At 35.7% G+C, this 15,995-nt stretch overlaps 1 protein-coding gene across 7 annotated transcripts in view; it reads right to left on the bottom strand.

Annotated features, from left to right (window-relative positions):
- EPHA6 (EPH receptor A6) overlaps positions 1-15,995 on the bottom strand; it is an 868,006-nt gene that overhangs the window by 120,020 nt on the left and 731,991 nt on the right. For all 7 annotated transcript variants that reach the window (XM_045501713.1, XM_045501716.1, XM_045501714.1 and 4 more), the window contains one exon: positions 14,604-14,665. In XM_045501713.1, the coding sequence (XP_045357669.1) occupies positions 14,604-14,665 (62 nt within the window). The remainder of the gene's footprint in view (positions 1-14,603; positions 14,666-15,995) is intronic.

Raw genomic sequence — 15,995 nt, 5'->3', positions numbered from 1 at the left:
AAATGAGATTTTGGTGTTTGTAAAGAAGATAAACCACTTACTCCATGTTCTGTCATGGGACCATACAATGTAGAATATGTACTTCTAATTCCCATGGCCAAGACATTTTCAGGGGTCCATGAGGTCGAAGCTATTTTTACAACAGCACTAAGACATATATCTGCTTTTTTTCACTACGGTGATATTTGTACTAATGGAACAAAACTCTTCTGGGTAAAACTGCAGAACCCGTAACACAAATCAAGGGTCAAGGTTGTGGCACCAAACCCAACTGTACTAGTATCCTCCATCCTCACGTTCTTCTCTGCCACATGAACTAAACAAACACACAAAAAGAATACAGTTTTGTATATGAGTGAGAATATATTTGATGAAGCAGTAATATTTTTTATTTTATTAAATGTCGGCCCCTGATTACACACTCTCAGGATCAACCGCTGTGGGGGGTAGAAGAGAGCAGGACCGGGCAGTAGAAGAACTTAAAGTGCAGTGCATTCACAACGAATGCCTTGATATATCCTATGGAATATCCTGGATCTGGGAGAACTCTTTGGAGTTGGTTCAAATTGAGGAAAAGTGTCTGGGTCCTTATTACCCTCACATCACTCAACCATTGGCTGAAAGCTGCTCCTGTAAAGTGTCACGATCTTTGATATGATAGCTTTCTCTACCCTCGGCCATTTCCCAGAGAGGGGCTCAGGTAAGGAGCATCAGCTGCCAAAACTCTAGAACTTGTAGCAATAAGGGAGATGATCTTGATGTTTCCCCCAGTGAAGTGTCTTCATGTGTATCTCCTTTTAGAATCTGCTTCCCAGCATGCCCAACCTGTGACAATCTCTCTCTCTCTCTCTCTCTCTCTCTCTCTCTCTTATTTATAGAATGTGGGTTTGATGAAAGAGAAGTTCCAAACATAGTTTTATATTCTTTTAGGAACTCATACTACTATTATTGATGCATTATTCTGGGGGAAAAATGCTAACATTCCTTAAACACTACAAACCAGTCGCAGTTATAAACTTCTTATTCTGATCTTACTCAATGTTTGTTAACAATTATGTGATATAAGTGTATTTATTATCTCCAATTACAGATGGTCAAACTGAAGGACAAAGATATTTAATAACCTAATAAATAGTAGAGTCAGGGCTTGAATCTAGGCAGACTAATTCCAGAGCCTGTATTCTTTTTAATTGGAGTTGTCTAAAAAGGAGCTGACCCAAACTTTACCATAATGACCCAGTCTGGGCTAGTTTGGGCAGCATAATTTGCTTAATAAAGCAAGGTATAAAAGAGCTCTGAGAACTCTAAGCCAAAAACAAACAAACAAGAACATTCTAGGTAAACCAACAAATGAGGACCTACTTATCTATGTCGCTGAGTGGAATAGTCCCATTTATTCACACATGAGGTATGGCATAAATCTATTTCTCTACAAATGATACAACTCTCTCCTTTATGCAAAATCTATATTCCCTTTTCTAGTCCTTGTCAACATAGGCTCCTCAGGTGTGGTTTAGGACATACTGGTTTTCTTGAACATGGTAAATGGTTAATAAATGGTGACCAAGTTAAATAACTTTTGGTACCATCTTGTAGTGCACTGGTTGCTATATTATTCCTATTGTCTTATATTTTAAAAAAAGCTGCTTTCTTTCCTTAAGCTAGGACACAGGTTTTCTCCCTTTTATGTAGCAGCTCCATCACAGCATCCACTATACTGCCATGCCTTGTGTCAGCACTCGATAAATATTAATTCAAACTGAATTGAATTGTTTATGAGGGGAGCAGAAAAATGTGAGAGTACTGAGATTTAATATCTTTGGGCTTCCTACTAGAGATTAATCAAAAAGAAACTATGAATTTTTTTTATGACACATGGTTTTTCCCCAGGAAGGCAGATTCAAATGAAAGAGAGTGAACGTGGCATATTTACACACTGCATCTCAGAGCTTAGTAGCTAGGATTCAGTTTGTCTTCATTCTTCTTTTTCTCTGCTGTCTCAGCCTGATTGCAGAGAAACATGCAGCTTAACCTCTATGTGCCAGAGAGGGTGAGCCTGACGGGGAGGTGATTTCTGAAAGCTATACATAATAATGCCTGCTACTTCTGAACACTGCAAAGCTCCACTGGACTGTCTCTCAGACCCCGAAGCAAAACATCCACCAGACTTGAGCAGTCATTGGCAAGTCACACTGTCTTCACAATGCAAGTAATGCAAACTCCGGATGATGCTTCTCAAGGCCCTGCTTGAAGTGTTCTGCTGCATAAACACTTTAAGCCTCTCAGGAGTCCATTCATCTTAGGTTGAGCTCAAGTACCTAGCCTGTGCTGAGGACAAATGTAGGAATCGAGTGCTATGCTGTCTTGAAATCATCACATCGTTGTCTATTTTTTGGAGAAAAAATTCAAATTCTATGAAAACACAAATATCAGCACATTGCTCCTTTCCTTTAAAACCTTCCAATGACCTTCAGTGAAGAATACAGTGCAGTATTTAATACAGACATGACCCTTGCTTCCATCTCTACTGTCATGTAACTTATTCTCATTCAATTTCTGTGTGTGTGTTTAATTCACCCATACAACTTGTTATTTCATGTCTGGTGTGCTGTGCTTATACAGTTCCCTCTTCCAGGAATGTCCATGTAGTCTTCGGTCACGTGAATTTTTCAGGAGAAGTATCATGTCTACTAGGAGGTCTTGGATGAATCCCCAAGTTCATTCTTTCAAATAATTCTCACTGAGAATCTACTACAAGTCAGTTATTGCTCTAACTGCTAGAGTCAGAGTGGGAATCAAAAGAGAAAGGTGCCTGTTCCAGTAGCACCAACATTTAATTGGAGGCAGAAAGACAGAAAATAAATGGGTAAGAAATACATGAGATACTTTTAAATAATGAAGAACTATAAAATAAATAAAATGGAGTAATGTGAAAAGAAGATGATGTGATGGAGGGTGTGAGTAGTTCCCAGCAGGAACAAATGGCTTAAGTTGAGAATGAGTTTGGCATGCTTGATGAATAAAAGCCAATGAGGCCAGAACTTGTTGAGTGACAGGGAGACTAGAGAGGTAGGCACAGGCAATATCAGGTAGGGTCATGTAAGCTATGGTGAATAGTCTGAAATATATTCTAAAATAATGACAAGTTAGAGAAAAATTTTGATTGATTGACTGAGAATGTGAGCAAGTGGGGGAGGGGCAAAGACAGGGAGCGAAAGAGAATCTGCACTATCGGTGTAAAGCCTGATGTGGGGCTCGAACTCATCATGGGGCTCGAACTCATGAAACATGACCTGAGCCAAAGTTGGTTCGAGAAGTTAGAGAAGAATTTTAATTGGGGAGTGATAAACTCTGACTTGCAAATGAAAACGTTAGCAGAGAGATCAAGCTGGAGGCTTTTAGAGTAACACAGGAGAGAGAAACTGGTGATTTGAATCACAGTTGAGATCTACTTTCAAGGCATAGCCAGCAGGACCTACAATACATTGGACCAGTCAGGAAAATGGAAGAATAAATTGGGACCAAATTTCTTTCTTTATTGCTCTCAAAGCATCCTATCTACACCAACACTGGTTAAAACCATATGCATATATGTCTGTCTCTCTCACTGGCTTGAACATAATCTCATCTAGGGCAACTGTCTCAGTCATCTTTGAAATCTCAGGACCTAGAACCATATCTGGCATGTGGCAGATATTCAACAGATATTCACTGGATTGAACTGAACTGAATTTATTTATTTTTCTCTTAATGGAGTGAAGTACTTCAGGCTATTAGTCAGTGGGAGGATACTTTAATGAAATATTTTTCATGGAGTTACTATAAGAGATTCTTTGAAAGAATCGTGAGTGAAGGAGAAGTATTCACTACACTTACAACCCCATCTTTACTTCTGAGGTTAAGACGGGTTTGACTCTGACTATGACCATCAGATTCTTACATTTTCACCAAAGAGTGATGAAAAGGGGGCTAAATAAGTTAGATATATTTCTACTATATTTCTTTGTAGTTCCTCACTGGAGAATAGTGATGTTGAACCCATCAAAAGAATTGCCTTACCAACTATCAAAAGTCTGTGAACCACAACATAAATCATTGTCCTAAAACTTTGTAGTTGAAAGTGTGCAATACTCCTTTATATATAGTAAATGACTATAGTGATTCAGTGTCCTGAAAATGTTAAATATGAATGAGAAACAGTGTTACATATGGTAGGTGATAAGCTGCTATTATAGAGTAGAATTAATAAAAATCACACGCCATCATTTAGCAAACATTTACAGAGAATCCAATTCATTGTGCAGTGTCTTGGCTACCTACAATAAATAAATCAACTTCAAAGATTCCTCACAAATCTGGTGTAATGACACTATTGGATAATGACAATTGATGCTCTAAAATGAAGTAATGAAAGTTTGATTCATATGCACGTCAAAAGACATTTTTGATTCACTAACCACAAGTGATAACGAAAGGCACCAGCCTTTCAAAACAGAATGACACAACCAGAAGGGTTAGTTGAAGCCTTGTAAAATGATTACTTCCAAAATGTTAACTTGAGCTATAAAAGGGCTGTGAAAAACATGTACCTCACTAAGTGGTTTACAAAAGACTGAGGTATATAAACAGTGGACTCTGTAAACCTCTTGTCCCCCAACTTCTGTGTTGCCAGAGCTTGGGGGATATGGGAGGATGCTAATCAACAGGCATAAAGTTTCAGTTCAGCAAGATGAGTAAGCTCTAGAGATCTGCTGTACAATGCACCTATAGTCAACAATACTGTTTTGTACACTTAAAAATTTGTTAAGAGAGTAGATCGCCTGTTAAGTGTTATTTCCAGAAGAAAAAAAATCTATTTGTGTTTACAAGTCCATGTAAAAGAAGCAAACTCTGGAGGAATTAAAATAGTATCTGTGAATCACAAGCAATAGTATGAATTAGTTTAACCATATATCTTGTTAAAATCTATGGTGATGAGAGAATGAGAGCTTAGAATAGGGTATGTGTGTGGGGTCCAGGTTATAGGTGATTCAACAAGGTGGAAAAAGACCTAACCTGTGGATAAGAGGAGGTGGGGAGTGTGTGCCACCACGTGGGATTTAAAACAGGAAAAGTTGGATATTTGAGGAGCTAGGAAGAGGACATGAATAAAGGGATGGATGCCACAGAAAAATGGACTCAAAAAAATTTTTGCCCAAGGCAAATCATGTAGAAGGGAGAAAAACACTCTTTTTTTGGTTTTGAAGGAAACTCCTGGCCCATTTCAGTATTGGAAGTTACATCCTTTAGCTGTGGTCTGTGTTAAAGAGGCTTTTATGGATCTGCCTAGGGACTTAAGCAATATCTTGGAAAGAAATATTTATGGGAAAGTGCATTTGAGTTTTCAACAATTGATTTATAAGTGACTTTGCAGAAAACAGACCTTGGAGGGTTACTTCTATAACTTAAGTTTAAAGTTAAATTTCAGTTTTTATATGTTCCTAAATCAGAAAGTTGACCATGCTGTGACTTTAAAAAATACTCCTGAATTTGAAAAAGAAATGGCTAAGGTTATTTATAGATTTGAAAAGACCAAGCCATTTTTTGTTTTAAAATAACCACTGAACAAATAAGAGTTAGTAACTCCTTTTTACCGAAGTCTTGGTTCTTGTGGCCTCCCCAGTTTAAAATCTTATTATAATTTCCTGTTGAATATTTACTAAGTCCTCCAAGGCTTTTTCTTTTGTAGTCATTATGGATTTGCACTTAAGCTAGGCAGAGCTGGAAAGGCTACCAATAACAGAATCAGAAATTTCAATCACAAGGAAACTAAAAATGTCATTTCTAAAATACCGAAAAAAATCTAGGAAGAGAGTAGATATGGATTTGTGAAACATGGTAGTTGGGTTTCAGAATTACATGTTAAAGGCTTAAAGTGAATCTGAATATAATATAGCTTTAGTTTACAAAGCTTACTACTGAATTTAATTTTTTTTTTAATTTTTAAAAAGAGTTTTGCTTAGGTTTATGCGACGTCAATCTACACTAGCTTCTGTGTGCTTCACTTAAGTAAAGCCAAGACAATTTAAACTTCTTTTGTCTGACATCTGGGGAAAGGTGTCAGAGTGCCAAAGCCTTGATGAAGCATCATTAGAGAGCATCAAAATTACCCAGGGAAGATTTTGCAAGATACATCTGCTTGAGTCTGTATCTATATTTTATAAAATCTCTCTAGGATGCTGATTCTGATTTGCAAGCATGGCTGGGAACTACCAAGACTCAGGTCTAATATTTAGTTCCATAAATCTAAAATCTCCTGTATGGTCCAAATAAGGATGTAGGAATGACTATAGAAGAGCTCAGGAAAATGCATGGAATAGCTCTTTATATTACTATAATTATGAACTCTACACCAATTTAAAAAATCAGCACAAAGACCTGTATGCAAAAGAATTAGTGAGGAAAATTGTAAACTACAACTTCGTGGTACCAGGTACTACAAATGACACAACACGTTTACAGTACTATAATGCTAAAAGAGATAAATTTAGGCTTTTGGAAGTTGATGATTGAATTTCTAAATTTAAAATAAAAAGCTCAGCCACCCATATGCTTGGTTCCAAGTACACCCTGCTTTCATATATTTGGATGCTTACTGTCATATTATTTTTAGAATAGCATTTGGTATTAAGCTGGCACAGGCATGAAAAATAATAACATTCATCTACATGAAGTTTTACACATATTTTTTGGAAAAAAAGGAATTAAGAGGATTAATTCAACTCTATTATGGTTTCAAAAAAAACTATTGGTAGGTGAGTGTGACTTAATTTTTTTCACTGTTGAATATCAAATGAATGTGATGTAGATTAATTTTGCTCTCATACCCCAGCACAAATATAATTCCACACAACACAATTTACAAGAAAAGTGTGCTAATAAAATACAGCTCTCATTATTAATATATAACTAGCATAAGGTAAAATGCCATCTTTACTAGATTTATAATTTGACTACATAAATATTTAAAAGATCCCTTTAATTTTTTAAATTAATATTTGCTTTGCATTTGTTCAAGGGAACTCTTCAAATGACTCACATTGCTTTTGAAATGCTGATATGCACTTATATGTATTATTTAAATACTCATATTCTTGACGTATATCTAGATTTTTTTAAATGGTGAAAATAAAACTATTTTTAGCCACTAGAAAAAACAGACCAGGAAGTAACAGAAAAACAATTTTAAAACTGTTAGTGACATCTTCTGAAATGTGTGTATGTATATGTGTGTATGTGTGTATGTGTAATATATATATGTATACATATATATGTATACATATATGTATATATGTATATGTGTATATATATTCTATATTTAAAATGTTTAAATTAATTTTTATTTATTCTTTAAAGTTTATTTTGAGAGAGAGAGAGAGAGAGAGAGAGAGAGAGAGAGAGCACAAGAGCACACACAAGTAGGGGAGGGGCAGAGAGAAGGAGAGACAGAATCCAAGGCAGACTGCACTGTCAGTGCAGAGCCTGATGCAGGGTTTGAACTCACAAACTTGCGAGATTGTGACCTGAGCTTAACCGACTGCACACCCAGGTGCCCACATTGTTTATTTATTTTTGAGAGGGAGAGTGAGAGCATGAGCATGGGTGAGGGGCAGAGAAGGGAGTGGAGGACACCAAATCCCCGCAGAGCCCCACATGGGGCTCAATCCCACAAACCATGAGATCATGATTTATGCCGAAATCATGGATGCTTAACTGACTGAGCCACCCAGGCACCCCTGAAATATATTATAATAATAGATACATTATGGAAACTTTAATAAGTACCTAGACACATATTCTAGGGGTTTTAGGTCTATTAACTATTTAATACAATATAATACAATAACTGTAAGAAGTAGTTATTGCCTATTATTGACGTTATTTTATGGATGTTAGTTGTCCTTCAATCTTCCCTTTTGCTTCTACACTTTATCCAATCTAACAGCAAATCCTATTGGCTCTACTTTCAAAATACAGCACAAAATCTAGTATTTTCCATCAACTCAACTACAACAATCCTCATCTAAAGTCACTTTCATCCCTTTACCTGGATATTTATTGCAAAAGCCTCCTAATTTCCTTCCATCCATCTGTACTTCACTACAGTCTCTGAATATAGCAACAGGAGTGATATTTTTAAGACACAGATTATATTGTATCTGTACCCTAAACCCTACAACAGCTTCATGTCTTACTCAGAGAAAACACAAAGGCATTACAATGGCCAACAATGTCCCAATTCATTGTTTTTACAACTTGGTTGCATATTACACTCAACTGGGAGAACTTTGAACAAATATTGATGCATGTGTTGCACCAAGAGATTCTGATTTAATTCACCTGTGATGCAGGCTGCAACTTGGGATTGTTAAAAGTTATCTAAATCAAATGAATATAACATACAGCCAAGGTTGAGAATCATTTCCCTTCAACATTTGAGTCCGTTTCTGCCTCCATCAACTCTCTGATTATCTTCTACCACCTATTCTAGCCATCATGACAGGGTGACTACATATTTTATTAACCCAACTGCAGCGTAAAAGGGTCAATATTAGTAATTTTGAAGGGACCATAGACATGAATTAGCACTGTCTTAGGCAAAAGAGGCATATAGTCATAAAGCATAAAGACAATTTGTAGCTCCTTGGGTATAAAATGCTCCAACCTGAGGGCATTGGAACCTATTCTCTTTGGAACACTTCTCCCCAGGTATCCATTTGGCTTGCTCCCTCACCTTCTTCCACCTTTCCTCATATGACACTTTTCAGTAAGACCTGATGTGTTCACTCAGTGTAATACTGAAACCTAATCTCACTCCCACCTTCACTGCTCCTGCTTTTTCTCTCTATCTGATGTACCATATATTTTGCTGAATTCTTTATTTCCCTTCCACTAGATTTTTTATCTCTGTTTTGTTCACTTCTGTATTCAAGGCTCCAGAATAGTACCTGGGGTTCTACAGTCTGTGAACACATATTTGTGCAAAAAAATGAATGAATGCTTTACCAGCTGTTTCATAATGGGCAAGTTACCTATTGTGATTTGCCTCAGTTTCCTCATTAGTAAAATGGGGATAATAGTAACACCTCATAATGTTGTCGTAAGCACCTGGTGAGTTAATGAATTCATGGAATTCAGAAATACCCAAGTCATAGAAAGCACACATAAATGTTATCCACATTAGTTAATTAAAGATATTCATCTTCATTTTTGCTTTAGTCACAGATTCTTAGGTCCACACCTGGAAATTGTCACCCCTAAAACTGCCTTGCTTCAGAAATCTTAAGTAAGTATCAATCTAGTGTGTTTGTAAACCAGACCTCAGGAGAAAAACGAAACAAACAAGCCCCAATTTGTGGTGTTTGCCCATTTGTGTGGTGTAAATACTTTCCTCATACCCAATTTCAAGCTACTAATAGTTTAACAGCCAGTTTTCTAAATTCCTGGCCATTTAATAATCATCTTTTGCAAGCTGGTATAATCTGTGGTATAACAAACCACTGCTAGTACCCTAGTTTCTGGTACACTTTTCTTTTCCTTCATCTCGCTCATCCTCACCATACAACTAGCCTTCCTCTTTTACGTAATAACAACACGCAGCTGATGACATTTCTACTCGCTTCTAGTCTATCAGTCTCTTTATTTCCTTCTTTCTCTATCCTGGATTCACCAGTTGCTTACCTGACAGATTCTTTTTCCACCACTCCAATTCTCCTTTAATACCGGTGTTTCTGTTGTACTTGCTCTACACACAACACTACCCCCCACCCCCCAACTTTGGTCTGATCAGCCACTTTTCCTTTTAACTTCAGCAATTATTTTAAACATTGACTTTAAATTAAGGTTTGTTCTCAAACTCCCAAATAAACTCTCCTACTTCATATAGAAATGGAACAATATCAGGTATCATTTCCTTCAATTTAATGCTTCTCATAAATCTCTCTAGGTCCACAACACACAACCCCATGAGTCTTGGAAGATGTGGAGGCTTCTACTATTCAAAGCCAATCCTCTACCAAGGTTCTTGATTTTGTACTTTCTCATCTCCTGAGATATTTTGCCTTGCCAATGTATGTTCTTTAATTCCCTATCCCCCAGTGTACAAATTCTCTAAATTTCTTTCTATTAAAAAATACCCTTTGCTTTTCTTTTTGCCTACTAGCATTTGATTTACCTCTTGCCTTGCTACCTCAGCTACTGTTTACCTAAAAAATGGTCTCCATTACCAACTCCTATTTATCTTTCAATCTCATTTTGCCCTATACATTCTGTCTGGGATCAACCCATTAAACATGCGCTTGTTGAGATCACTGAGGATTTAAGTAGTAAATCCCATAGATGCTTTCCAGTTTTTGTTTTCCTGACTTTCTCTGCTGCACTGGCGACAACTGCTTATTTGCTCTTGCCTGATGTGTAGGACTCCATGTCCTCATCTTCCTCCTTGTTCTTTTTTGACCACTTATTCTTAGTTACCTTTGGAGACTCCACCCAGCAACTTCCTCTGAGTGGCACATCACGGAGTTCCAACCTTGTTCAACTCCTTGCCTTTCTCTAAACTTCTTCCTAAAAAATATCATGGTTTGGGTTTTATAACCACTTTTATGCTAATGACTGCCAGATCTTTAACTTTGGTCAAGATTTTTCTCCTGAGCTTCAGATTTATATTTCTTATTGCTGTCTGGACATTTTCACTGCATGCTCCATAGACCTCTCAAATGGAATATGACCCAAATGAAATTCATCATCTCCCAACTACCAGCCCATCCTGTTCCTATGCTGTATCTTCCTATCAGTTGGTAGCACTACCTTCCACACATTCTTTTTGTTCCTAAGCATCCTTTCCTGACCACGTTTTGAAATATGGTTTCCCTATTCAATCTGATCCTGTCAGCTTCTGTTTTTAGTAATTCTCCCCCAACCTTTTGTTTTTTTTCTGTTGTTATATGGATGACACTCCCTCTTGCTTGCTCATGTGACTGTGCTTTGCAAATAATGTATCTGTAACATCAAACGAGTTGAGGTGGCAGCAAGAGGCTGTAGCAAGAACACAATAACATATTAAACTGAAACCAGTGGTATTTTTTTTTTGAATAACTGAATTTTGTGATTTGATCAACATTTTTGTGGTTGGCATGTGGTATCTCAAGGTTTTAAAGTATTTTATAACTATTATTATTTGGATTGCTAATTAATATTGTTATAAAAATGTAAGTCCAAAAATTTAGGGGGAAATCAGTTGCCAGGTTAAGTGTCACAAAAAGCGTTTATGAAATACATATACATAGTTCAAGAGAGATTGTATAGGGATGATGGTCAAGATTACACTTAATTCACACTAGTGTATTTCCTTGGAAAAGTTAGGAAAATTTGCACATCAGTAAGGTCATACATTCTGAGCAACAGGGCTGATTCTCTCCTTACTAAGTCAGAATGCATTTTTTTTTTAAATTGAAAACACACACATAGTCACATACCTACGTATATCCCATCTGCGTGTGCACATGCACACACGCGCACATACACAAACACAGGCACTTAACCACACCACTTCTTGCCAATATGTATCTGGAGGAATGTCCATAAGGATCCTGAACAATAGAAGATTTATGAATCCAGTGCAATATCACAGCCAGCCAGCTACCACCACTGTCACTAGATTGTAATTTTGTACTTAGTTTTGCTACCACTGTTTCATATAAAAGTAAATTGAAGTGATTTTCAAATATGTGGGAGACCAAAGGGAAATCTTTTCTGCTTCTAGCAAGCACAGAATGCTATTAATGAGCCATGGATGACTTCCCTACAATGCAATGCACTTAGTCACTTCCTCTTTCTGTGCTCACAGAAGCTGCGATTATCAAATTCTAAAGCAGTAGTTTGAAAAATGACTTCGTTTTTGAGAATTTGTGGGAGATGTGTATGTGTATGTATATATATATATATATATATATATATATATATATATATATATATATATGCCTGCCATGGGGAGTTGAGCATCTGCTATTGACATAAAGTTTATATACCACTTTGAGCTTCTGGGATAAAAGAGATATGATTACAAAGAAGGGTAAGAATATTAAAGAAGAGTAAGAAGGGAGTATTTGGCCGTGTTTTTTTTTTTTCTTTCTCATGCATGTGATTTTTATCTTAATAGAAATTCTATGTGCAGACAGGAGACAAGTTCACATGGGGATATGGCAGTGAACTTATAAAAAGAATAAGTAATTTTATTTTAAAAAGTGTATGAGAACATGGCTTTTTGAGTCAGAGACTTGAGTTTGAATGATCACTCTACCACTTAGTGTGTTACGTATTATTTTATAAACTTTAAAATAATCAACTCAATGACACTTGTATGAGGTAGATGCTGTTAATATTCCCATTTTATAGATAAGTAAGCAGAGGCACAGAGAAGTTAGTAACTTTCCCAAGTCACAAGGTCACATAGCTGGGAGGGACAGACCAAGATGATCTGGCATATATTGACATTCAGATTCTTACAGCAGTGGTAATGATAGCCACCATTAACTGAACATCTATTCTTTCCCAGACTGTGTGGCGTCTTACCTATATAATGTACAAAAGCCAAAAAATATTAGTTTTTAAATTTTAAATCATGAAATATACCACTTATAAACAGGTATCAAGATGCTTCTACATAAATATTTTATTGATAAGCTATTATATTTTCTTTATAATATATTGTAATTAATTCATGAGTCAGCAGGATAAAAAGGATATCTGAAGCTAAGAATTCTTTCCTAATTTGCTGTGGCAGTCATTTGATCCCATTTTCAAGAGCAATTTAGATTGAGTATGTGCTGCATTTATTTGCCATTATATTCAGCTCTAGGATATAGTTGATGCAAAAAAAAAAATCCATAACTTATCCCAAGCATCATTAGAGAATAAGTCATGTTGGTATATGTCTGATAAGAATGAGTTTTTGAATAAACATAATGGAAGGTCCTAACTATATATGCATTTCAAAGAACCATAGGTGGTCCTGATAATTTATTCTAAAATAATTTAGCACATTTACAGGAGAAATGAATACAAGTTATAAAATAACATCCTGAGAATGGCTACAGAAAAAATAAAAACAAATAGTTCATGTCCCCAAACACCTATGAATTTCATTTTGCTTTAAAAAGCATACTTGGTTGAGAGACTGCATTGTGTGAGGAGTATTGCTCTGTAATAACTTGACGATTTTGCTGAATTCAGCTTCTGGCATTGAATCTGGGCATCAAATCCAGTCACAGGGTAAATATATCATTACTGCTAATATTGAGAGAAGTCAGAAAAAGAGGGCATGAACTCAAGAAAAATAAATGAAAATGAGATTTTAAAAAAGAAAGGTAAGATGCAGAACTTAACCAAATAACATAGAACAAAAAATTAAATGAAGAAAGAATGCTTGAGGGGCGCCTGGGTGGCGCAGTCGGTTAAGCGTCCAACTTCAGCCAGGTCACGATCTTGCGGTCCGGGAGTTCGAGCCCCGCGTCAGGCTCTGGGCTGATGGCTCAGAGCCTGGAGCCTGTTTCAGATTCTGTGTCTCCCTCTCTCTCTGCCCCTCCCCCGTTCATGCTCTGTCTCTCTCTGTCCCAAAAATAAAAATAAAAACGTTGAAAAAAGAAAGAATGCTTGAGACTGTTTTTATCCTATGAAAATGAAGATAAAAAATAATATAATATATTCCAAATAGCAAAAGTCCAGTCATGTTATAAGTAAGAAAATGGCCATATCTCTGCAGATAGATGAATATTTGAGAATACAATGACATTCAAATATGTGACCTCTGCTGGGGATGAAAAATATTTACTGTAGTAATTATTTTTTGTATTCTGTTTTTTTTTTTTTTTACTATCAGTGAGTATTTTTGTAGCATATGATGGCTTTTTAAATATTAAAGACATTATAAATACATTTGAAATATAACTTCAAGATTGCTCTGTTATTCTCTACTACTATGTGAGACAAATGATTTTTGTATACACCATACTTTCAAGGATAAGTCATTTTAAAAAGAATGCTTTAAAATTTTTTGTTCTGAAAAAAAATCTCTGCTAGGGTTTTTTCTTTTTTCTTTTGTTTTCTGAAAGTCAGGCAAACGAACTTAAGAGTGATAAAACCAGTTTTCTGATATGAACTTGAGTCATTATTCGTAAATATACATCAATTTAAGGGGCTCAGCATTATAGATCATGCATAAAACATCATGCTGAATAGTTAAATGTGATAAAACAAAATGAATGTTTATGTGAGACAACTGAGTTTCATTTAATCTCTTTATAACATCATTTGGAAATATATATATATATTAATAAGGCATGTGAATTTATAGGAGAAATCAATTATATTATTATATGTATATACTCCTCCCATTGGTAACACACTAATGTATCACAGTATCGAAGAAATGCACCCTAGAGAAAATGTTGCTATTCTTCATGGAAAAATCCATGAATAACATTATGTAAAAATTAATTTATGATAAATGATTTAAATCTAGAACTCAGAATATCTTATTTAAATGCCATCAGAAAAGAATACCTCACCCGCAAAAAGGAGTCTAGGGATCCATTCTCCATATATTCCACCACAATCATTACTGGTCTGCCTGCAAAAAGAGCAAAAGAACACACAAGGATTAGAGCAATTACGGAAATATGTGCTGCAGTAAGAGATTTCCAGCTGTGGCAGCTAAATTATTTGTATTTTATTAATAGAAACTTCATTTGCCAACATGCTTCTACAAAAGTCTCCCTATTACATGTAGGCATCTCCCCTTTTTTTATGGCATCATTTCTGTTGAGTTCATATAAAGAATACAAATTACAAAGGAATTAAGCATTTCCTTTTCTGAAGCCCTGCAATCACTTGTTTATATTATGTTCTTTTTGTCCTAAGCTTTTCCTAAAAGATCATGAACAAGCTGAAGGCAGGGTTTAAGCAGTCCCTGTAGCTGCCTTGGCACTTGCAGAACACCTTGTCCTATAGTGGTGCAGTCACTGTGGCTGAATTACATTAGACTGGGCATTTCTGAAATATTCCTAAGGCAAAGAAGAAAGGAGAAATTCATAAATTCTCTTTAAGAAATTATAAACTATTAGTCATAGTCTGCTTTTAAGGGATTTTAAGTAGAAAAATGTCAGTAGATTGATGAATGCTACCAAGCTGGTGGGCTTTGCAATAGTTCTTGATCATGTCTTTATTGGACATAGATTAGATCAACAAAACATTGATGGCAGTGCATGAAAATAAGTAGCTCTGATTTTGTAGTCTAGTAACAGAAGCTAAAATCAGAAACTGAACATCATTTATTTCTTCTTTATCATATCTATTTGCAATTGCTACAGTTCCCAATACCTCTATTAGGTAGAATATTCGACATAAATAACTTAGATTTGTTTCAAAGAAAAGAATCCATTTGTTCTGCCAAATTGCTCAAGTTTAAAAGATAAACTAATTTCAGATGAAGAGAAAATATTTACCTGAAATAAACATATATGACATACTTATTTTTTACTTCTATATTCCTTGCTTCTCATTGAAATTTTTAGCAATTGAATCTGCACTGTGCACATTTTTTCCTCGTAAGTACAAAGAAGATCTGGAAAAAATTATGTGTACCAATGATGGAAATATTAGACCTCATATTGTAATTCATGTCTCTGTTATGAACTCAAAGCCTTGTGGGTTAAAAAGGGTGACTGTAACAAATTAGTACAATGTCTGCAAATGCTAGATTTTACATTTGAATCTATATTTTAAAGAAAGATGTGCTAAAGGTTAAATGTAGTAATAAAGCTCCCAATTTATCACGCATAGTATTAGAATCCAAAGAAATTTTCCATTTTGGTGGATTTCCATAATGTTCCTCAAAGTCATTACTTTCACCCAAACACAGATATAGAACTTTATCAGAAAATCCTGAGGTCAAATGAACT

Source organism: Leopardus geoffroyi, chromosome C2 (genome assembly GCF_018350155.1).
Source record: "Leopardus geoffroyi isolate Oge1 chromosome C2, O.geoffroyi_Oge1_pat1.0, whole genome shotgun sequence".
Lineage (NCBI taxonomy): Eukaryota > Metazoa > Chordata > Mammalia > Carnivora > Felidae > Leopardus > Leopardus geoffroyi.
This window is presented reverse-complemented; position numbering and strand designations above follow the sequence as displayed.